Below are 23,054 nucleotides of genomic sequence, written 5' to 3'. Positions count from 1 at the left end.
AAGTGGCTGAGGAATGCAGTGCGAGTCTCTGTTGTGAAATATTTGCATCGGTCTATGTGATGTCGCCATTTCTTGCTGAACTCCTTTCAGAGGCGATGGATAACCAAGTGTTGCACGTTCAGTGGTGGTGCAGCTTCAACGTGAACTTGCATGAATGTGATGCTCCATCGTAGAGATGAAGTCAAAGTATCCTGTTCGAAGGATCGCTCGAACATTTATCTATTCCGGACGCACTATGACGGATCAAAACCTCGGGAACATAATCCTATGCATGAAAAGAGTCGGACATGAAGGTATTGGGCACGCCAAGTTCCAGCTGACGACGTTGCTGTCGTCCCGGGATTTTTCCGGGCATGGTACTTCAGCACTAGTTGCCTCAGGCACCTCTGTGTCGAAACCGCTCAAAAAGACGTCAATGTACAATCGCACCAGTACTACGATCCCTGCTGATCTTCAAACTCCTTCAACAACCCATACATCCTATCCTCCTCGTCCTCGCCGCCGAAGATACTGGGTACCGCGCCACTGGCTAGCCAGATGAGATCGCTTCGCGATAGCTGGAAGTGCTGCGCAGTGAGGAGATATTCGTTTGATATAGAGCTTCCGAATACGCCGAAGTCGTCTGTACACAAGGCGATCGGGCAGTCCCGCGTGTACCACTTCCCGAAATGATGATTCGCGTACCCGCCCTCCGTCAAACCGGCCAGGACGTTGCAGGATAAGCATAATTCCAGCCCTAGCTTGCGCTTTTCGATCTCGGTTTCGATGGAGGGGGTGGTGTTGATGACGTGGCCGAGACGGTCGGGGACGTAGGATAGGAGGGTGGTGAGTTCGACCTCTGTGCTGGAGGAGGGGAGTTCTGCGAAGTGGAGGGTGATTCTGAGGTTGTGGGATTTGGCGATGGCGAAGGCTGGGGCGAAGAGGGAGATGTTGCCTTTCAGGGGGTTGCCGCAGAGGTCGACGCCGACGATGCCGCGGGATTGGTACTTGATGGCGAGGTTCACGACGTCCATTGCTTGAGCGAGGGTATTACGGCGGTCGATGGAGAGGATGAGGTAGGTGTGCATCTTGTCTTGACTGTGGGATTTGATGGTATCCAGCACAGTCTCGACATACACTTCCTTCGTCAGACCCGTGGCGGGTTCTTCACGGGGCGTGGTGCGAAGTTCAAGATATCGGACACCATCGGCTTCGAAGGCCTTGAGCACCTCCCCAGTGGCGAAGGCGACGGCGTCTACATCGTTGATGAGGTTGTAGATGTAGGTGTCGAAGAGGGGAAAGAAGGAGAAGACGTCGTGGTGGGCTGCTTCGGGGCGGCATGCTGTGAGGGGGTCTTCTAGTTGGGCTCCGGCTGAGATATCGCGTTTCTTGAGCCAGATCTCGTGCAGGGTATGGGGTGTGATGCTGCCTGTGAGGTGGGCGTGGAGTTCGACTTTGGGGAGGGCTTTGGTGAAGGAGGTGTCTGCTGGGGTGTCCATTGTGGGCTGTGAATTGGTGTGGGTGTCCTTCAGCGCAAGAGGTAGTTGTTCTGGTTGCTTGGTGGCTAATGGCGGTTGAGAAGCCAATGTGTAATAAGAGAAAAGTATACCTACTGTATGTGTTTCTGATGTACTTCTGCCTGCCATTCTCATATGCAAATGATGTGAAGTTCGTTAGGAGCGACAAACGTTCTCGATGTTTTCGCGAAGACGGGATCGGTGTGGAGCCGCTGCATGAGAACGACAGCGGGGATCAGACCGATCCTTGGATTCGATCACCTTCACATTGACATGAACATATCTTTCTTGACTCGACATACATTCCATCATATCATAGCTGCTGTCTGAGTGGAACAGGTCGCCGTGACTTTGATCGCACACCTCGAAGCTTTCCCAGCGCATTCGCCCTAGATCTACCAGCCACCGACGAATGCCGCCTCGTACATTCACTTCGAGCCCGCTTATACCTCTTCTAGAGCACGACCCACTTTATATCTTGAGCTTGTGACCGACACATTTGTACATTGAGCAGAGCCCCGAGTACAGTGGAGCTACACATAACATCTGCATCACATACTACCGCCTCAAGCAATCATGGCTGCATGTAAGTGTTCCAACATTGCGGCGCGAAGATGTTATCCCAGCCATGTGGACTTCCGCTAATATGATTGATAGTAACTACCACGCAAGCAGCAGCATACAGTGCGATAATCGACGAAATACTCGCGACATCCGACTTGAACACCATCTCCGCCAAGCGCATTCGCAAGGGACTCCAAGAGAAGGTGGAATATGATCTCTCCGAGCAGAAGGTATACTGCCCCAGCCATGGAGCTGCTGGTGGGTGCTTCGATGGCTAACACGGTAGAATAGGAAGCCATCACCACACTTATTATGGAAAGGTTTGACAAGGCGACTGAAGCGAAGGCGCAGAAGGACAAGGCAAGCTCAGCAGCTGCACCGCCAAAGCCCGCTCCCACAGCGAATGGCAACGGTCATGTAAAGGAGGAAGCCATGGAAGAGCTCGCGAACGCGATATCGCCTCCACCTTCGAACAAACGAAAAGCACCCGAGCCGGCAGACGACGAGGATGAAGGAATGAGTGAGCTGGAGGACTCTTCGCCCGCACCGAAGAAGGTCAAGAAGAGCAAGGCACCGAAAGATGACGAGGACAACGATGCGAAGCTCGCGGCGAAACTACAAGCTGAGCTCAATGCGCAATCACGATCAACAAGAGGCGGAGGTGCGAAGCGCAAAGCGCCGGTCAAGAAAGAGAAGAAGGCCAAGAAGAAGAGCAAGGCGAAGATTGGATCCGACGACGACAGTGCTGTGGAAGGAGAAGAGAAGCCTGAGAAGGAGAAGAAGGGGGGATTTCACGTATGTTCGAAGATCCCCTGGACAGGAAGGGCACTGCTAATGATGTCGACAGAAACCCATGAACCTCTCAGAACCCCTATCGGCAATGCTCGGCGAAACACAACTCTCGCGACCGCAGACAGTCAAGAAGATATGGGAATACGTCAAGGCGCGAGACTTACAAAACCCCAAGGACAAACGGCAAATCATGTGTGACGACGCGATGCGGGCGGTGTTCAAGGGCGATTCAGTGCATATGTTCACGATGAACAAGCTGCTAGCGAGTCATCTATACCCGGTCGACGAGGTGGTGTAGTCTTGAAAGAGCATGGGAACATCTAGACGGAGATAAAAGGTATTGCGACTGGGTGGGGACTCAAGAGACGGCTACACAGGGCTTTGCAGCGAGCTTCATTGGGATTGTTTCTTTCAGCGTGGAGTCTCGTGTATCCCTTGCATTACTGATGATATGGAGCTCCAGGCTCTTGAACATAGCAAACCAAGCTCTATCAACATCATCGGCATCGAGTCTCTTGTCATACCTTCTGGTGCAGTCACGTGACCGAGGCGGTGAAATGATCATGGTGCATCACATCCCTAATGTCCTCTTGGCTTTACCCAGTCTCTCCCTCTGCCTATATGGATACAGATCATGTAGCAGACCACAGCATGATGTTGGATTGTTCGGCTGGCACGAAAGTTGGTGGAAGACCGGAGCGATGACGTTGCTTCGAAGCTGATCGTTTCTGTGGGCGAGTTCAAAGGTTCGTGAGAACTCGTAGACGAAGTTAGATGTGTCGATAGCTGTTGTTCGACAGGTCGCTGTATGATTGATGGATGTTCCGAAAGTGAATGGTTGTTGGTGGGTTGAAGAAGTGGTGCACCGTGCGGCGAGTGAAGCAGTGGAGAGCCCGTGCGTTCGCGTCGATCAGCAAGGAGGAACCTACTTCCAACACTGACACCACCACCACCACCACTCGACCACCACCGCAGCACCAGCTTATCCCATCTCCGCCGTCTGCAGCACTCCGCGACGCGTGATAATCACGTTCTGCACGCTTTACACCCCCGACGGAATATTGTTCCGCTCCTGGGCCCGCACTTCCTTCTGCCATTACCGAGATAGCCTGGCTGGTCGCATTTGGTGCATGTCACACACATACACCACAACTGCTGCTGGGCATGAGGCCCGAGTGAGCTGGCGGCGGCGTAATGTCGCAGTCTGGCGGCCTCGAGACCATCAGCAGACCTCACTCTCCCGGCTCACTGAAGCGGAAGCGTGAACACGCGCCCTCGCGACACTCACCGGCCACCTCCTCGAGTTCCACCAGACTTGCCAGCGGGTCTGCCACCATCACTAACGGCACCTCCCACACAATGGCACCCGCCAATGGCGTTCGCTCGAGTCAATACACCTCGCCAGACTCGGATGGCACGCAGACTGACCAGAGTGATATGTTGCACGGCGTGGGCTCCGCGAGCTCACGCGCAAGTGTAGCCTCCTCGAAGCTCGCTTCAAACTCACATGCCTTTGCGCACAACAGAAACTCGGCTACTGCCAATGGCCTCACACCCCTCACCAACCACGAAGACTCTTCGCCGCCGAAAGGCAATTCTCCGCGACACTCGAAATCTGCCGCAGACATGGCTTCCATTGATGGCACCGTTGCCGCGAAAATACCTGCCTCGGACAGCATTCCTGCACCTCCTTCAGAGCCAAAGCCTCGAACACAAATGCTCCCGCCACCAGGCAAAGTGAAAGGGTACAGAGCGGTTTGGGATCCGGAATTGGACGGCAAGCTCAGCAAAGAAGAGCGTAAACGGGCACAATTACGCAAAAGAGAATTCGGCACAGAGGTACGCTACATATTTCACATTCTGCTGAGCTTGCGCAATATCATACACATAACTTGAAGTCGAAAAGATGAAGAAACCGCTCTGTACCCTTTCGCTGACAATGGATAATGGCAGATATATGAACCTGATCCGCCACCGGACCCGAGGTTGGCAATACCTGGCTACATGTCAGGACAATGCAGGCCAAAGTCCCAGCCGAGCAAAGCCATATATCGCATTGCACCATATACCTTGCCACCGTTCAAAGTGGACCGCAATTCCATTGGACCTGGGGAGGCTCAGCAGGTGCTCGCGATCGGGTTCGACCCATTCTTGCCTGAAACAACTTTGCGACTGAACTTCTCCACATTCGGCAGCGTGGCTTCGGTGCAGAACAAGACGGATCCAGAAACAGGCAGCTTTCTCGGCATTGCATTGATTAAGTATCGAGACTCTGTTAGAGATGGTGTCGAGGTTTCTGCAGTCAATGCTGCAAAGAGAGCCGAGGTTGAATTCAACGGGCAGCGTATTGGACTACATCCTGTCAGGGTTGAGCTTGATCGCGAGGGCCGAAGATGCAAGAAACATGTGGAGGCCGTCTTGAAGAAAGCGAGGGAGGAACGCGCGAAACAACACAGTCTCTCTGCTCCTTCAGCACCTGACGGGACATCAGCGAAGGATTCCCCAGCACCTCCGTTGAATGCGCCCAAAGGACCATCTAGCAAGGCTGCGAAACCTCCCCCGGCAGGTCCTAGAGGTACACGAGATTCGCGAGACTCAGCAAATCCCGATATTCCTGCCGTGAAGACTGGAGCCGCGATGCTCATCGAAGACGAGCTTGTTCTGAGCAAGATCAAGCGAAAGCCGTACATCCACATTCCGCATCGTTCGGTGCCTGTTCTGGGGACTACCATTCCTCATCTCAAGAAGCGACTGAAGGCGTTTGACTGGCGAGAAGTGCGACTGGATAAGACTGGCTACTACATTGTGTTTGACGACTCGAAACGTGGAGAAGACGAGACCGAGCGATGTTTCCAAGAGTGCAACGAGGAAGCACTGTTCACGTACAAGATGAGCATGGAATGCCAAAAATATGGCAACCCAGACTACGAGCGAAGTCCAAGTCCGGAACGAGTGGTTGCTGAGAAGCAGAAACGCGAAGAGTTTGAGCGGCTCGAGCGCGAAGAAGCTGAGGATCTTGAGATTGAGAAGAAGAACAGGGCCGAGAACCTTGACCCAGTGCAAGGCGCGCTAGAACAGCTGCGAATGGAACTACGTGACAAAATCATGGGCGACATCAAGACCAGGATTGCGATACCGATTTTCCACGACAGCCTGGAGCCGTCAAAGCATGTTTCAAAGCGCAGGAAGCTTGGTTTGCCAGATCCATCAAACAACGAGAACAAAGCACCAGGTCTCTTGTTCAGCAAAGCTGCAGACGACTCACCTCAAACATCAAAATCTCGCCGCGGACAAAGACCACTCCGGCCGCACGATCCAAACTCGCAGCGTGGCAGACGAGGGGAAAGAGACAGAGAAAGAGGCCCCAGCAATGCATTCGTGGACGAGAGACGACGCAAGCCAGCGCAGAGGCCTGCACACGCAAGAGGCCTACACTTTCGCCTCCAGCAAATGTACGCCGAAGAAGAAGATTCGGACGATGAGCGCCACACATCCGTTACACGCGACACGGATGATCAGGAAACGAGGCCACCAAGCAGAACAAGTCGCAATTCGACGCCCTTTAACGATTCGGAGTCTGTTACTGACACACCCAAGTCTAAGCGAAGGAAAGTCGCCGAGTGGGACGAAGAAGAGAAGGAGACGTTTGACTCGTTCCACAAGGAGATGCTCGGTCACCTCTTGCATAAGGAGCCTGAGGACCTTGCAACTCGCGAACTAGAGCTTGTCACCAATACACTCCCCCGCGATTCGAAGTATGCCACCCGGGCGCGAACAGAGCTGTACGTTCGCCAGCGATCGAAGGCCGACGATGACCTGTTCCAGGTCAGGATTGGTGTCAAACGGGACCTTGACGCATTTCTTGACGACGGCGTCGTACCCAGCAAGGAGAAAGATGGCACTCCCGCGGCGGATCCCGATGCGAAAGTCGTCAAGGAGAAGGCCAAGAAGAAGCGCAAGACCAAAAAAGAGCTGTTGGCAGAGCAAGAAGCACTCAAAGCCGAGGCGAAGAAGGCCAAGGCTGCGAGCAAAGCAATCGCACCGGAGACCGTCGAGAAGATCGAGCGCGAGATTGAGGTTGCCGATGAGGTCGAAGACAAGGACATCGGGCTTCACTTCACGCACGACAAGCCACGGCGTACCGTTGAAGAGGATCGTAGGGTGGCCCTCGACATCGATGGCTGGCAGAACTTCATCAAAGATGAGGAAGACATGGCGTTTGCTCGCAGGGCTCTGGCTGATTGTGCTGCGTACGACATCGGCGATGCAAAGCTATGGGCATGGAAACAAAAGGAGATCAAGGCGCTGAACAGCGACGGTGCTGCTGGTCTTGCACAGCCGAAGCCTTTGATCCAAGGCTATTACGTGCCCAACCCAAGTGGCAGCGCGCGTACTGAGGGCGTCAAGAAGATCTTGAACGAGGAGAAGTCTAAGTACCTTCCCCATCGCATCAAGGTCCAGAAGGCGCGCGAAGCTCGACAGGCCCAAATCAATGCCAATCCGAATGCTGTGGCCGAAGCAGCGGAGAAAGCAAAGATTGCGGCAGCGGAGAAGCTTGCCAGCACTGCAACCTCCCGAAGCAACCGTGTCAACAATCGACGTCTGGTCAACGACATCAACCTGCAGAAGCAGAGCTTTGCAACGAGCGATGCCGATGTTGCCATCCGGTTCAACCAACTGAAGAAGCGAAAGAAGCTCGTCAAGTTCGACCGCTCTGCCATCCACGGCTGGGGTCTCTATGCTGAGGAGAACATTGGCATCAATGAACTCATCATCGAATATGTTGGTGAGAAGGTCCGACAGAAGGTGGCCGATATGCGTGAAATCAAGTATGAGAAGCAAGGTGTTGGCTCGTCCTACCTCTTCCGAATGATGGACGACGAGATTGTCGATGCGACGAAGAAGGGTGGCATTGCACGTTTCATCAACCACTCTTGCGACCCGAACTGCACGGCGAAGATTATCAAGGTCGAGGGCACGCCGCGTATTGTCATCTATGCCCTCAAGGACATCTACAAAAGTGAGTGCAGCCAGGAACATGGAGAACAAGAGGATCATTGCTAACACGAACCGCAGACGACGAACTTACTTACGACTACAAGTTCGAACGCGAGATCGGATCGACGGATCGTATCCCTTGCCTCTGCGGTTCTGCGAACTGCAAGGGCTTCTTGAATTAGAGATACCACCATCCTGCTATGCCAGGCCATGGACGAGTGATTGGGAGGAGGCACATTTGTCATTTTTCTCTCCAGCATTTTTGGGCGAGCAATAATGTGCCGCATAGGCGGTTGCGGCTTGAAAGCATTGCATGGCGCGGGGAAGGAAAAGAATGAGTCAAGGGCGGACGCGCAGATAGCGCTTGTGTCACAGTATTGTCTTGTTGTGTATAGAGGCGAGAGAGGCACGATGACACGAGGATAGACGCTCAAATGGATGTGGAGAGATGTTGTGAGATGGTGATGCCACAAGTTCTCGGTCGACTGGTCTTCGATGTGTGAGTCGCCTATGGCTCTTGAACACTATGGTAGTACCAGATCTCTCATCTCATGGTATCACGGCGTTCTGAGCCGTTCATATGACTGGTCTGTGCGACTCATAAGTCAATCGTTCTAATTGTTCTTGACAAGTGCGGATGATCCCGTGAGCTGTCTTGGCGCCGCCCCGCAATTCGTGGTTTGGATTCTCGACAAAATCGTCCAACGCGCCATCGTGAAAGAATCAGGACATCGAGGAATTCAGACTATCGCCGGGACATCACTAGGTACGACATACAGCAATAGCGACGCTCCCGAGATTCGCCTTCGCTATCTCGGCGGACTCGACTACACCCCAATCATGGCGCCCTCGTTCGAGCAGCTCGACCCTGAAACAGAATATGAAGACGATGAGGAGATCAACTTTGACGGTAAGAAAGCGCATATGAGGTGTGGAGCGCACATAATCTGATAAAAATATGCGGCAGATCTCAAGGAACAGTATGAAACACACATGGAGGAGGGCCTCGACACCTTCATCGTGATCGACGGCCTCCCAAAGGTCCCCGAGGCCAGCAAGGACAAGCTGGTGAAGTTCATCCTCCGCTCACTCACCAAGCATGGCAAGACCAAGGAGGAGAACGTGTACATGCCCATGGCCGAAGATGGCAAGATGTCCGAGGGCTTCGCATTCGTCGAGTACGAGACACCAGCACAGGCGGCCGCCGCAGTCAAGGCGCTTCACGGACAGCCACTCGACAAGAAGCACACCATGGCTGTCAACAAGCTCACTGACATTGAGCGCTTCGGACGCGAGGGCAGAATCGACGAGCAGTACAAGGCACCAGAGATCCCAGCATTCGAGGAGAAGGAGCACTTGAGATGGTGGTTGGGCGATGCAGAGGGCAGAGACCAGTTCGTCATGTACCGTGGCGATAACGTTGGTGTCTTCTGGAACGAGAAGGATGGACAGCCGGAGCCGGTCGTGGACAGACAACACTGGACCGAGTCGTTTGTGCAGTGGTCGCCAAAGGGCACATACCTCACATCCATGCACTCGCAGGGTGTGCAGCTCTGGGGAGGACCAAACTGGTCGAGGCAGAAGCGGTTTATGCACCCGGGTGTCAACCTCGTCGACTTCTCCCCGGATGAGCGCTACATGACTACGTGGTCTCATCGCCCCATGACCATCGAAGAGGGCAACCCCGTGCTCTCGGTTGAAGAGGATGGCAAGAACTACATCATCTGGGATGTTGCCACTAACAAGCCACTTCGTTCCTTCCAAACTCTCGACATGCCAGGCCCAGCTACTGACCCAGACGGCAACCCGATCAAGCAGAAGATTCAGTGGCCAGCCTTCAAGTGGTCCGCCGACGCCAAGTACGTTGCACGCATGACTCCGGGCCAGAGCGTCAGCGTGTACGAGCTGCCAAGCATGAGACTCATGGACAAGGTCAGCGTCAAGATCGAGGGTATTCAGGACTTCGAGTGGTGCCCTGCCACACCTCAACGCCACGAACAGAAGGAGTACGAGCAGCTTTTCTGCTACTGGACACCCGAGCTGGGCTCAAACCCAGCCAAGGTCGGTCTCATGTCTATCCCGTCAAAGGAGATTGTGCGCACACGAAACCTGTTCAACGTCAGCGATGCCAAGCTTCACTGGCAGTCCGACTCTGCCTTTGTTTGTGTCAAGGTCGACAGGCACAGCAAGTCGAAGAAGTCGCTCGCTACCAACCTTGAAATCTTCCGAGTGCGAGAGAAGGGCGTCCCAGTCGAAGTCGTCGACAGCTTGAAGGAGACTGTCATCAACTTTGCATGGGAGCCAAAGGGTGATCGATTCGTTCTGATCACTGCTGGTGAAGTGCCAGCTGGCTCGCAGGTAGCACCGAAGACTTCCGTGTCTTTCTTCTGCCCCGAGAAGGCCAAGAATGCTGTTGGTAACTTCAAGCTCATTCGTACTGTCGACAAGAAGAACAACAACGCCATTCACTGGTCGCCAGCCGGACGATTCGTCGTCGTCGCTACTGTACTCAACCAGCAGAGCTTCGACCTCGACTTCTGGGACTTTGACTTTGAGGGCGAGAAGGAGGAGAAGGATAAGGACCTCACTGCCAACCTCCAGCTTATGAACACTGCTGACCACTATGGTGTCACTGACATTGAGTGGGATCCATCTGGCCGCTACGTCGCTACCAGCGCCAGTGTGTGGAAGCACAGAGTAAGTCTACCCAGAACCTAAAACATCATAACCACGCTCACTAACACCCCCTCCTAGATGGAAAACGGCTATCACCTCTACACCTTCTCCGGCCAAACCCTCCGCGAGGAACCCCTCGAGCAATTCAAGCAATTCACCTGGCGTCCCCGCCCCGACCGTCTCCTCTCCAAGGAAGAGATGAAACAGATCCGCAAGAACCTCCGCGACTACTCCCGCCAATTCGACGAGGCTGATAACGCCAAGCGCAGTAGTGCTGACAAGGCTGTTATTGAGAACCGCCGTAGACTGTTGGATGAGTGGCTTGCGTGGCGCGAGCGGACTGTGGAGGAGTTGGTGGAGGAGAGGAGGGATTATGGTTTGGAGGAGTTGAGTGAGGAGAGGAAGGCGCTCGTTGTGGAGGAGGATGGCGATGAGAGTAAGGTTGTTGAGGAGATCTTTGAGGAGATTTTGGAGGAGAGTGAGGAGATCATTGAGTAGAGATGAGCAAGTGAGGAGATGGCGGTGCGAGACGACGGTTGTGGAAAGGTGTGAGCGGCAAGATGTCGACGTTTCGTTGGCATGGAGAGAGATGCATGCATGTAGATCGCATTGATGATATATGAAAGGTCATCATGGCTATGCAGTTGCTTCACGTATGCTCAGACGTTGCTGTTACCGTGACTTGCGAAGAATGTGATGAAGCTTGATCGGACAGTTCAGGTTGGTACCGGTTTTATTTCGCTTCATCTCAGAACAGCCTAGCTGTCGAAGCTACATCCTGCATCATCGCTCTACTCGAGGTAGAAAGGAAGTCTCAATCCTCTGAGCTATTGTCGTGTCATATGGTATCATGTTATGTTATGTCGTGTCGTATTTTGTCATGTCGTAGGCCATAAGCCATGAGCCATCACATCTCATCTCACCCCTCCACCTCAACACCCAAAAAACCAATCCCACCAACACGTCTCCGACGACTCTCCCGGCATATACGGCTGGTCCACAAATGCATTCCGGTTACACCGGCCTCCACCGACTGGCTGGCCGAACATTTCAATGTCGACGCACTTGCCACAGTTTCGAAGGTCGCAGTCGAAATTGTTCGCGCACACGTAGTCGTAGCAGAACGTGGGTGAGGGTGTGTGCATGCTGAGGGCGTGGTTGTTTGAGGAGGAGGTGGTGGTGGGGGGAGCTTTGTTGTTGTTGTTGTTGTTGTTCTTGGGTTGGAAGCGAGCGGGGAGGAGGGAGGGGTGTGGGTTGAAGAGGTGGGATGAGGGCACGTCGTAGCCTGAGATGCCGGTGAAGAGCGAGCGGTACCAGGTGAGGACTGCAGGGTCGCTGCTGGTGGCTTCGGAGAGGAGGGAGGTGAGTTGGGAGTTGGTGAGACGAAGGGCGTCGAGGACTTTGCCGTCCTGGTCGTAGGAGCGGGCCACGCCTATGACGAGGTAAGAAGCAGTTGATGGTGAGAGTCGTTGGCGATCTTACCGTCTTCGCCGAGCTCCATGATGCCTGAGTCTGGGGTGGTGGCCTTGAGCTGGTGGAAGAGGACGGCGGGGTCCTCGTTCGAGGTATCGTGCTGGTTGAGTGGGCGAGTTGGGGCGTCTGTTGGTTGAGAGAGCGGCTCATCGGGGTCCATGCGGCTGAGGCTGATCTGGTGGAGGGTGTTTGTCAGTATGGTGGCTTTCTACGTGTGGGACAGGCAGTTCACTTACCTGCGGCGTTGCGATGGCCACTGCAGCGCAGAGGCCGACCAGTGTGGCCAGGAGACGCATGCTTGCGGTCGTGCGATGGCTGGGGATGTTGTTAAAGGTTTATGATGCGGTCAATCGTGTGCTGTTGATCTTTGTCGTGTGGAAAAAAGATCCTATGAGGTGGAAGAGGGCCTTACGAAACGCTCGCGGTGTACCTCCAGCTCAATCCCTGCAGCCGTTATACGCTAGCATAGTGAGAGGGAAGTGACGAGTGACTGAGCACTTCCAACTTCACTTGTGCTTTTCGAACATCATCCCGGGGCAGCATGGCAGTTTCGCATTGATTTGCAGCCATATTAGAGGTCCTGCAAGTGAACATGTCCAAGATATCATGCGAGTGCTTGGGGTTCAGCATGTGCTTTCTGCCCCGTTCCTTACTGCCCGGTGGTCAGGCAGGATCCCTTCAGCCTACATCACATCGGAATCTCGCCGCAGAGAGCTCAGGTACATGTACTTATTCTTAGGCACGTCGGTCGTTACCAAGATCGCTCGTTACGACCTAAACAGCAGCCAAACCCGTGTTCTTGTACTCACAATATCTTGGCCATCGTCATGTCTTCCTGGGTCCGGAGATCGAGAGAGAGCCAAGCGATTGACATATCTCACCCTGAGTAGGCCTCCCGGAAAGGGAAGACTGTTCCGAGCTCTTATGGACTGTCAACTCGACCGATCGGAGCTTCTGGACACCGCAGAGGTCACAAGGCGTGACACAACTTGCCAACGGCGAGATGTACCGTCGGTACCTTCACAGAATTGAACTTGTCAGAACTGCCAGGCAGACCTTGGATGCACTCGCTGGCCTGAAGATCACTCCATCGACCGCTGCTCGCTACCCGGATCATTCAACGACCGTGGAGGAAGAACAAATTAGGAGAAGCTCATGCTTGATAAGTGCTGAGGTGTTGTCGGGGTCTTTCTGCAGACTCGCACCGTCCTCGTCCTCTGTTCTGCTTGCCATTCCCCACCCTGCGCCAATGGAGCGGTGCAGGGTATCATTATAATACAGAAGCTCGCTGAGATCAATGGTGGCACGGAGACCTCGTGAGCTTGTACTGTACACATATCATCTGCGAGATCTTGGCAATTCATGAGTCTTGCGGCCCAGAGGCAGGTCATGGATATGCATTGGCTGCCTCAATGATTCGGGACCGACTCCTGCGTCTTGTGCAATCGCGTGCAATGCTTCCTGGCCAGTCCATCGTGTCGTGATGTTGGCGAAGCGTGGCGAAGCCATCGTGCACCGAGACAGCCACAGTACCGTGATTATACTGGTTCAGCAAGCCACCAGAACTCGAGCTGCGGTCGAGGCCGAGCAAGGTGAGACGAGATGAAGCGAAGTCCGGGAAGGAGATCTTATGCTTTCGAGCTAGCCACGTGCTTTCCAGTGAAACGGTCTTCCTGACTCTTGGCAGCGATGTCGGACCTTGTGAGATGAAGCATTGAATGGCATCCTTCGTCGAACAACAACCACAAAGTCATCGCGATACGTTCAGTAACGCATTGCACATCACCGGATGGAGCGACCTCCAAGGTCAGGGTAATGAATCGATGGACATTGTTCCTGTTGATGGCGCCTCCGACTTGTGGCTGGCTGGCAACGCCGCCCAGGAAACGGTCCAGATGAACTTTCTTCACGAAGCCACTCAGTCTCTCTCACCGCGCTATCCACAGCTGGAACAACTTACTGCAGTGCTAGCTGGCACCAGACTGCTGGCTTTCCTGCAGCTGCATGCCCCTCAGGATGTTTCTGGCTTTGTGATGAGACAGGCCTACTCCTTTCGGCTATGTCCAAGGTTGCCAGCGCGGACAGACACGCGAGAAGCCACAGTCTGGACGGCGTGTCCGCATGTAAGTTTACACATCGCCTGCAAGTATGGATGTGGTACTGCTTAGTCGTCGGTAGGCGTTGGAATCTACTCACAATTGGTTGGAGTCGACTCCTATAATGACCACTTTGATGCTCGGACACGGCGTGCACATGGACTGGAGCACTGCCATGTGGTCGAGACCCACAGCTTAGACGACCGAAGTCATGGCAGCGCAGTGTGGATCTTTTCATATATGTCGTGCTGCAAGACCGCCGTGGCTTGCCTACACCGCGCCTCTTACCTCGTCCCTGACCTCTAACAATTGTATTGTCCTGCTAGTCTGCTCTGCCGCGCTTTCAGCCAAAGCGCAGTAGCATAGACTCAGCTTAGGACAATGGCTCACTACGAGAACGAGATCACAGCTCATGACCTTAGCAGACTACACGAACGGGACCTGGAAAGCCAGGAACTCAAGAAGGAGCCTGGTGTTACTGTCACACAACTGGACTCCACACCGCACAGGCCTGTACTCGGCCGACGAAAGACCACAGGCAGCCTCAATGGCATCGACGGACCTGGTGCCCTTGCAGACGACAGCGATGAAGACGCCCTGACAAAGATTGGAAACTTTCTGTCCAAGATCCATTCGGCCTCGATCATCACACGGTATGCACTGTACATCCTGCCAGTTTCCGCACTACTGGCAATTCCTCTGATCATCTTTGCGACCGTCAAGGCAGATGAACGTGCCGATGGTATCCGACTACTAGGACTTTTCATCTGGATCGAGGTCATTTGGCTCGCGCTATGGGTTTGCAAGCTCGTCGCTCAGACTGTCCCACTCATCTTTCAAATGGCATGTGGACTCATCAGCACCGGCATTCGCAAGTACTCGCTCGTCCTCAAGGCACTTGAGATTCCACTTTCTGTCTTCTTCTGGACCATTGTTGCCTGGGGTACCTCTAGCCTCATCTATGTCTTCGACCAAGGGAAGCACCTCGACCAGGCGACAGGCACCATGATCCAGCCTCAGGACAAAGACTGGGTCAAGACGGTACAGATGGTGTTTAAGGCTGGTATTATCGTTGCTGCGATCTTCCTCGTTGAAAAGACCATCATGCAGTTGGTCAGCATCAACTACCACCGCAAACAGTATGACCACAAAATCCGCGAAAGCAAGAGGATGATTCGCATGCTCGACCTCCTGTACGATGCCTCGCGCAAGCTATTCCCAGAGTTCTGCCGCGAGTTCCAAGAGGAGGACAGCGAGATCCAGTCTAGTGGTTTGAACACCGTCCGCACACAACTCCAGAAAGCCGGCATGGAGACGCGAATCTTCAGCGACATGCACCGAGTCCGCGACAAGGTGACCGCAGCATTGGCGCTATGGCTTCTGATGTCACTGGCCAACAGCTGTTCTCGACGACCAATGCCCACTCCATCGTGCTCAAGGCTCTCGAAACCGAGCGTGCATCGAAAGCACTCGCACGACGACTCTGGCTATCCTTCGCAGGTGCTGGCCACGATGCACTGTTCCAACATGATCTCGTCGAAGTGCTGGGCGCAGACCGCCGCGAGCTTGCTGAGGAAGTGTTCCATATCCTGGACCGCGATGACAATGGAGACGTCAGTCTCGAAGAGATGGAAATGTTGATCATCAACGCTGGAAACGAGCGCAAAGATCGCGCGATAAGCATGCAGGACATTTCTTCTGCCATCGGCGTTCTCGACAAAATGTTGAGCTTCGCGGTTGTCATTGGTGAGTACATCTTTTGGTACTGCTTTTCTTTATTTTTTTCTAACAATCCTCCAGCCATCGCATTCATCTACGCAACCTTCTTCTCGAAAGCCTTCGCCACTAAGACTGCTACAATGTGGACTTCCTTCACCGGTCTTGCATTCGCTATCGGCGGCACAGTCACAGAGTTCCTGTCATGCTGCATCTTCCTCTTCGTCAAGCGCCCTTACGATATTGGCGACCGCGTCAACATCGATCATCAAGAACTAATCGTGAAGCACATCTCCTTGATGTATAGCGTCTTCAAGCGCGTCGACAACGATGGCATCGTCCAGATCCCACACAACATCGCCAACAACCTCTGGGTCGAGAACGTCACCCGCAGCAAGCAGATGAAGGAGCGCCTCACCCTGAACGTCTGCGCGGGCACGAAGATGGAGGACATCCTTGCGTTGAGAGGTGAGCTTGCCATATTTGTCGCTGCGGATGAGAACAGAAGAGACTTCCAGCCAGACTTTGACGTTGAGCTCCGAAGCATCGGCGACATGAAGAGTCTCGAGCTCCGTGTTGAGATCAGACATAAGGTACGCTACGCTCACCACCATAATCTAATCATCACACAGCTAACACATCCCCCAGTCCAACTTCCACAACGAAATGCTCCGCAACACCCGCCGCAACAAATTCATGTGCGAGCTCCTCGCCGCCTGCCGACGTGTCCCCATCGATCCTCCAGGTGGCTCAGGCCCTGCTCTCGGCGACCCTTCAAACCCATCGTACAGTGTCGCAGTCTCTGACATTGACGCTATCTCCGCGCGATCCGCCAAGGCAGAGAAGACAGAATCGTCGAGACTGTACCCGACTGGTACTAGCATTGTTGAGCTTGTGCCTGAGGCGATTAGTGCGAGTGTTGATCTTTTGACGCCGGCGATGGCGATGTTCCCGGGCTTGAGGGCGAGACATGGGCCGGCTGAGGGGGCGAGGAGGCCGTCGGCTATTTGATGGGTGTAATGTGTTATGATGGGATGGTGTGGATGGGGAGGTGTTTGTGATGATGGTGATGCGTTTTGAGCGAGATACCCGTATATTATGCCGTTCATGATACTATGATGCGTGTGATACCTCCTCCTGTCTTGTAGCATTGTCAAGTGATATCTGCCTTATACAGTAAATGATTCGTTGGGGTTTGTCGTCCTCGAACAAGAGGGTATCTTGATGATTTGGTTGGAGTTCTGTGAGCACGGACCAGGCTATTTCTTTCACCTCAAAGAACAGCGAGCGTGATAGTGGACCATGCATCAACACCCAACATCTCTCTCCGAACAAGTTGTTGTTGATGGACGATATGGAACTAACTACATGTCCTGGTTTCGGTTCGAGCACTGAATCCTAGCAGAAGGGCGCAAGACACACACGCAAGACACACACTGCCGATCACGATGCCTCTAGAATCTGCCTATACCACTGCTTCCCGATGCCAACGAGGAACCCACACGTGTTTCGAGATACCTCAGCAAATCTGTGACCAGAGCTGATCGGCGACGTCGCCTCAATCGGAGGGACATGATGAGGCTCAGGCGCAAAGAATTAGGAAGGAAGGAACATCTGAAGAGCTACTGTACTACGCCGTTGTCGTCAAACACTACAAACACGGAAGGTCCTGCTCAAAGACTCGCATGTAAGAGTACGAAGACAGCATTCGGGCAAGGGAGAGAAGACTTAAGCAACCCTACATCGAAGAGCAACAGGACAGAGGAAAAGCCAGTCACTGGACCCTACAGCAGTAGTCATGCTCCGAGGATGGTCACTGTGCCTTTGCGTGCCTCGTTGGGCCCCTTCGAAGAGACGTTACTGGCCTTAGAGCAGCCACTACTGATGTCGCCCTGCACGTCCTTCCCCGCTGGTTATGGGCGTCGTGTCCGTGAAGCGAGAACGCAATGCTGCACTCTTGCTTGGCAAAGGGTCATCTCTCTTGCGAACACGCAACGATGAGGCCGTTGGCCAGCTCTTGTCGGAACGCGTTATCTCCTTTGTGGAGGCACGCCATCCTCAGGTCGTTGTGCGCTGTAGAAGTGCGCGAAGTGAATGTTCGACCATGAGGCTGAGAGAGCTCCCCAGCTTGGTCTGCGGCCATCTGACAAGGCCCCAGCCAAATGCGTACCCTCATGAATGACTACTATGAAATCTTTAGCTGATCTTGCTGACAGCGCTGCAGCCAGATATCCAGCTGTGCGAATGTGGCCAGATCGTCTGCGCTGCTGGCGGGGACAGGATGATCTTGCGCACCCTGTGCATAGTGTGTGTCGTGCAATGCGCGCGTGCCATAGCCATCTGCCGCAGAACGGCTACATTCACAAATCCGCAGTGTCACCACTCGGCTGTGTGAACCGCGCTTCAGGGCGGCGGATATGGCCACGGATATGGCGGAAATGCAGCACGAGTCTCCACGGCCCTAGTAAGTACTCACGCGATATGCTCCAGCCACCACATGGACCACTCACAAAACCAATCGTCCATGCGCACGCTTCTCCGCTCCCCACATGCCCCATATTGTACCACAGCCACATGGTTCTCCGCAGACTATCGCCTTGGCAGCGGCGTGCTTGGTAGTGCATTGACAGATGGTATATCAGCTTGCAGGCGTTCATGTCGTGGTGATAGAGCTCATCGACCTCCTTGCTTCAAGAGTCGAATCGATCGAGCCGGGATCAGTGTCACCAAAATCCCTACACGATCACAACCAAGATGGGTGTCGGACCTGACCACGACCAGGCGTCGCTCGCCTCTATCGGCAAGGACCTTGAGAAGGTTGACATTATTGAACAGTATCAGGTCAACAAGTACGCAAATATCGGTCTGTCGAACGAAGATGCCGAGTTCTTCGAGGAATTCGGTGCAGATGGTACGAAGTACAGCAAGATGCTGAGGAAGATTGATGTGCGGCTTGTGCCTGTCCTGGCGTTATTATACCTGGCCGCCCATATTGATCGTGCCAACATTGGGTATGAATCATCAAGACCACGTAAAGACCAAATCTGACATCCATGCAGAAATGCTAAGATCGAAGGCATGACCACAGACCTAGGTCTCGGGGGTATCGAGTACAACATTGCGTGAGTTTAGTCGTGGTTCTCTTCGAGGAGCTGTACTGACCATTCACACAGCCTCTCCATCTTCTTCATCCCCTACATCCTCCTCGAAGTCCCGTCAAACATCATCCTCAAGAAGTTCAAGCGACCATCAACGTACCTTGGCATACTCGTGGTCGCGTGGGGCATCGTGATGACCTTTACTGGCCTTGTGAAGAACTTCGCTGGACTTATGGTCTGCAGAGTGTTGCTTGGTGTTGCTGAGGCTGGCTTCTTTCCTGGAGCAGTCTACTTGATTACCAGATGGTATGCACAACGACAAGTACAGACTCGACTAGCTCTGTTTTACTGCGCCTCTGCACTCTCCGGTGCCTTCTCTGGCTTGCTCGCCTTCGCTATCGCTAGGATGAAGGGCGTTGGTGGTCGACCTGGCTGGGCGTGGATTTGTGAGTCTGCGCTGACGACACCCCTTTGCAGGTCACTGACTGAGTCGTGTTGCAGTCATTCTTGAGGGCATTGCCACAGTCTTGATTGGAGTGGCATGCTTCTTCATCATGCCTGACACGCCAGCTCTCTCTGGCCGATGGCTCAACGCCGAAGAACAACGCTACCTCCACATCCAAACCATCATCAAAGAAGGTGGCGCTAAGAACATGGAAAGCAGCGAGAAGTTCAAGTGGTCATACCTCACCGACCTCCTCACCGACTACAAGGTCTACATGCAAGCTTGGATCCTCTTCACAGCATCAGTCCTCGCATACGGTAAGCACCCTCCTCGCCATTACTTCCAAAATAAGCACCACTAACCTCAACCTCCCAGGCCTCAAATTCACCATGCCCTCAATAACAAAATCCATGGGCTACACCTCCAGCCAAGCCCAACTCATGACCATCCCGCCCTACGTCGCCGGCGCAATCTCCGCAATCGTCCTCTCCAAATGGTCCGACCACGTCCAATGGCGCGCCGTCTTCATCTTCGGCCAAATGTCCGTCGCCTTAGTAGGTTTCTGCATCCTCCTCCCCCTCGCTCCCAACATCGTCAACCAAATCGGCCCCTGCTACTTAGCAGTCATGCTCATCTGTATCGGCCAATACCCCACGAACCCAGCCGGCAGCGCCTGGATCTCAGGGAATTTGGCCGGTGATACGAAGCGGGCTATGGGGATTGCGCTGAATATCTGTCTGGGGAATTCTGGCGGGATTGTGGGGAGTTATGTTTTCCTGGATAATGAGCAGCCGGGGTATCCGACGGGTTTTGGGATTGGGTTGGGGTTTGCGGCGGCTACGTTGGTTTGTGTTGTGGTGTTGGAGTTTTCGTATTGGAGGATTAATAAGGCCCGGGCGGCGATGGATGAGGATCAGATTAGGCTGGAGTATAATGAGGAGCAGTTGGCGAGGATGGGGGATAAGAGTCCGTTGTTCCGGTACAAGTACTGAGTGCGGTGGATGGATGTACGTCTTGTGCAGATGATGAAGGACACGGCCTCGGACAACGACGTTCATGAAACTTTGTATATAAACTTCGACAAGACAGTATCGCTTCACCAAGCTGGTCGAGGTGTAAATGACGGTCATATACATGACACATACGTCAAGGCTGTTTCGCTATTGTCTACGCTAATGCTCATGCTAATGCCGATGCAATGCTTCCGTCCCAACCTCATCTGCCATCCATGCTTTTCACAACCCACAATTGACAACCTTCAACCCACCCTCCTTAGCAATATCCAACCAATCAACCCTCTCCATCCTCCCAGACCCCATATTCGCCTGTCTGAGCTGTTCATCCCTTACAGCGACCAGCAGCTGCCGCGTACGATACGTGTTCTGCCCAATACCATGCCCCTCGAAAGCTCGAATCTGGCTGATAACCTGGTCCTTCACCCTGAAATCCCCAGTCGCGAACCCTGCAATGAATAACGGAAACACTGCCCCTCGTTGATCCAACATCCCATGCTTGATCTGATCCGAAGTGAGAGCCATGATCGCAGCGACTCTCCTCTCGGTATCACTAAGCACGTCCTGTTGCCCGGCGAATGGAAAGGAGCGTTGGCCCGGGAACATGCTAGTCCGAGCGTATATGATAGCGGCATGGTATCGTAGCGTAGCTTGCTCGAAGACGATCTGGACACGTTCGGGGAGGTTGGCACCCGTTCGGTAAGTGTAAGGTGCCAGATATTCTGGGCAGTATCGCTGCCAGATGGTGTGCATGTCGCTCTGGAGCTGGGCGCTATTTGCTTGTAGTCTTGCCCAAGTGCCAGGTGAAGTGACTCTATCGCGCTTGATAGCTTCGTGGCGGAATCTCTGGGCGGTTTGGGCCATGGTTGCGGTCTGGAGGACGATGCTCTGGTTGAGTGCTAAGATTGGTGGGAAGATGTGCGCTTCTTGAGGGGGGAAGGTCGATTCGCTTGGGGTGATGGTCAAGGCGGGTAATTGTTGTGCCAGCGGTGGAAGAAGGACTTGCTCCATGATGGTCCGTACAAAATCGCAGTTCCCACTACCGAGTAGGCAGGCGGCTGTATCGAGCTCCATGATGACCCATAAGGTATGTGAGTAAGATTCACTGCCGGTGCCGTTTCGACGCTGGGTGGCTATTCGTCGTAGGTGATTGAGATGTTCTGCCCACATATTCGCTCCATCTTCATTCTGCATCGGGATGCAGATGTCGTATACGAACAGCAAGAAATGCCGGAAAAACACCCCGTCTGTGATCAAGTCATTCGGAGATGTCGCGCTCGCCGATGCCGCCAATGCCTGATGGTAGTGCTGCATGGCATCTTCAAGAGACGATCGGCCGCTGTAGGCTAGATGTAGCGCACTGATGGCACATATCGCGTTGTGTAAAGGCCTGAACCTATGAGCCTCGAGCTCAATGGCGTTCCTGGCCGTGCTTTGAGAGATAATCCCGAGGGCTGAAGCAGTATGTGGGGGCTGTGGTTGAGCTAGACAAGGGACAATGTATTGCCTAAAGTGCGCGAGGAGGTGATCGTCAGCACCTCGAAAAGTCGGGGTTTGCAAGGCAGTGCTTGTGCCCGAGGCGAACGCGGAGCTCGTGATTGACAAATTCTGTAGGGCTTCTGGGAAGCTACCACGGCGGCTTTCATCGGACCTGGGAAACGAAGTAGGTGATGTGACTGGAGAGTCTTCAAATCGGTCCAAGACGACCGTGTTGGGATCTGCAAGTGTAATCGATCGTGTCGCACCAGGCCTCGGACTGCGATACGCCCCTCTCGCAGACGAGGCACTCCCATAACTGGCACCACTCGTCCGTCTGCTCTCATGAGGCACAGAAGCAGCATATTCCGGAAGATCGAAGAAGCTCTCGGGGGTAACGACCACACCGAATGTGCCCGGCTTGTGAGCTTCCGCTTTCTTCTCCCTGTCCTCATCGCTAGCAAGGCACGCGAACTCTGGCAGGTCATCGGACTCTTCGAGCGACGGACTTGCACTGTATTGTTGACGGACTGCAGGATCCCATACGGCATTACCAGAAGTGTTGATGTTCGTGAACTTGCTCTGCGTCATGGGCGTGGCATCACTAAAGTTCCATCGGTGATCCCAATCGCAGTCTCGGTTCAATCTGCTGCATGGTCCACATCGAGGATGTATCTCGTCGCCTAGAAAACTTCATGTCAGCTACCCACTTCTAGAATACACGATGTTATTTGGCCTCACACTTGACCTTCCTTCCTCTACATGTCCAACAGCCGGCGCGAGATCGGTGTGACAATCGTGGAGGCCGACCAGTGGATGATGCTGATGTGCGTTCCCTGGTCGCAGCAGGTCTTGAATCACGAGGAGCCAGTGTCCGTGGCTGATCTCGCCATCTGCTGGAAGAACCGTCCTCTCCACGGCCTGCTTGCATGGTAATTATAAGCTTGTTGGGTGGTCGGTGAGCGGAATGGGCCGTGCTCTGACAGCTGTCGTGAGTGAAGGCAAAGATAACCGACGGCAAAGCCAATGATTGCTCGACAGGTGTCTGTCGATCTTCTGGGCCAGCTTGTAACCTTGAACCGGTACCTTGAACAGCTTCACGCTCACGGTCTGATGGTGGGCATAGAGGGCATCGGGCCGTATGCTGTTCACTTTCGGTATCTTGTCGTCAGTATTTAGGTAAACTCAATACGCGACAACCCGCCGCAAGG

The 23,054-nt window shown here is 53.8% G+C and overlaps 8 protein-coding genes across 8 annotated transcripts; 5 read left to right on the top strand and 3 right to left on the bottom strand.

The window, feature by feature from the left end:
* Nucleotides 1-434: 434 nt before the first annotated feature.
* Nucleotides 435-1,478, bottom strand: CLAFUR5_12484 (Adenosine deaminase-like protein; the record flags this gene model as incomplete). The annotated part of the gene is made up of 1 exon (XM_047911632.1): nucleotides 435-1,478. One exon carries the CDS (start codon nucleotides 1,476-1,478, stop codon nucleotides 435-437), a length of 1,044 nt encoding a protein of 347 aa, XP_047767172.1.
* A 594-nt stretch (nucleotides 1,479-2,072) lies between these two features.
* On the top strand, nucleotides 2,073-3,150 carry CLAFUR5_12483 (Upstream activation factor subunit spp27; the record flags this gene model as incomplete). The annotated part of the gene is made up of 4 exons (XM_047911631.1): nucleotides 2,073-2,082; nucleotides 2,154-2,290; nucleotides 2,352-2,855; nucleotides 2,908-3,150. The coding sequence occupies 4 exons, from the start codon at nucleotides 2,073-2,075 to the stop codon at nucleotides 3,148-3,150; spliced, it is 894 nt and encodes a 297-aa protein (XP_047767169.1).
* Nucleotides 3,151-4,046: 896 nt separating this feature from the next.
* Nucleotides 4,047-8,032, top strand: CLAFUR5_12482 (Histone-lysine N-methyltransferase, H3 lysine-4 specific; the record flags this gene model as incomplete). The annotated part of the gene is made up of 3 exons (XM_047911630.1): nucleotides 4,047-4,691; nucleotides 4,806-7,872; nucleotides 7,929-8,032. The coding sequence occupies 3 exons, from the start codon at nucleotides 4,047-4,049 to the stop codon at nucleotides 8,030-8,032; spliced, it is 3,816 nt and encodes a 1,271-aa protein (XP_047767170.1).
* Nucleotides 8,033-8,690: 658 nt separating this feature from the next.
* CLAFUR5_12481 (Eukaryotic translation initiation factor 3 subunit B) lies at nucleotides 8,691-11,024 on the top strand (the record flags this gene model as incomplete). Its single annotated transcript, XM_047911629.1, has 3 exons — nucleotides 8,691-8,760; nucleotides 8,818-10,547; nucleotides 10,605-11,024. 3 exons carry the CDS (start codon nucleotides 8,691-8,693, stop codon nucleotides 11,022-11,024), a joined length of 2,220 nt encoding a protein of 739 aa, XP_047767167.1.
* A 434-nt stretch (nucleotides 11,025-11,458) lies between these two features.
* CLAFUR5_12480 (uncharacterized protein) lies at nucleotides 11,459-12,295 on the bottom strand (the record flags this gene model as incomplete). The annotated part of the gene is made up of 3 exons (XM_047911628.1): nucleotides 11,459-11,958; nucleotides 12,009-12,174; nucleotides 12,236-12,295. The coding sequence occupies 3 exons, from the start codon at nucleotides 12,293-12,295 to the stop codon at nucleotides 11,459-11,461; spliced, it is 726 nt and encodes a 241-aa protein (XP_047767168.1).
* A 2,181-nt stretch (nucleotides 12,296-14,476) lies between these two features.
* On the top strand, nucleotides 14,477-16,822 carry CLAFUR5_12479 (Mechanosensitive ion channel protein Msy2; the record flags this gene model as incomplete). The annotated part of the gene is made up of 4 exons (XM_047911627.1): nucleotides 14,477-15,448; nucleotides 15,496-15,841; nucleotides 15,896-16,404; nucleotides 16,460-16,822. The coding sequence occupies 4 exons, from the start codon at nucleotides 14,477-14,479 to the stop codon at nucleotides 16,820-16,822; spliced, it is 2,190 nt and encodes a 729-aa protein (XP_047766866.1).
* Nucleotides 16,823-18,565: 1,743 nt separating this feature from the next.
* Nucleotides 18,566-20,346, top strand: CLAFUR5_12478 (MFS-type transporter cnsO; the record flags this gene model as incomplete). The annotated part of the gene is made up of 5 exons (XM_047911626.1): nucleotides 18,566-18,822; nucleotides 18,871-18,933; nucleotides 18,985-19,355; nucleotides 19,411-19,671; nucleotides 19,730-20,346. 5 exons carry the CDS (start codon nucleotides 18,566-18,568, stop codon nucleotides 20,344-20,346), a joined length of 1,569 nt encoding a protein of 522 aa, XP_047766865.1.
* A 243-nt stretch (nucleotides 20,347-20,589) lies between these two features.
* Nucleotides 20,590-22,434, bottom strand: CLAFUR5_12477 (uncharacterized protein; the record flags this gene model as incomplete). Its single annotated transcript, XM_047911625.1, has 1 exon — nucleotides 20,590-22,434. The coding sequence occupies one exon, from the start codon at nucleotides 22,432-22,434 to the stop codon at nucleotides 20,590-20,592; it is 1,845 nt and encodes a 614-aa protein (XP_047766870.1).
* Between the last annotated feature and the right edge of the window lie 620 nt (nucleotides 22,435-23,054).

The sequence above is a fragment of the Fulvia fulva genome, chromosome 10 (genome assembly GCF_020509005.1).
Source record: "Fulvia fulva chromosome 10, complete sequence".
Classification (NCBI taxonomy): Eukaryota; Fungi; Ascomycota; class Dothideomycetes; order Mycosphaerellales; family Mycosphaerellaceae; genus Fulvia; species Fulvia fulva.
This window is presented reverse-complemented; position numbering and strand designations above follow the sequence as displayed.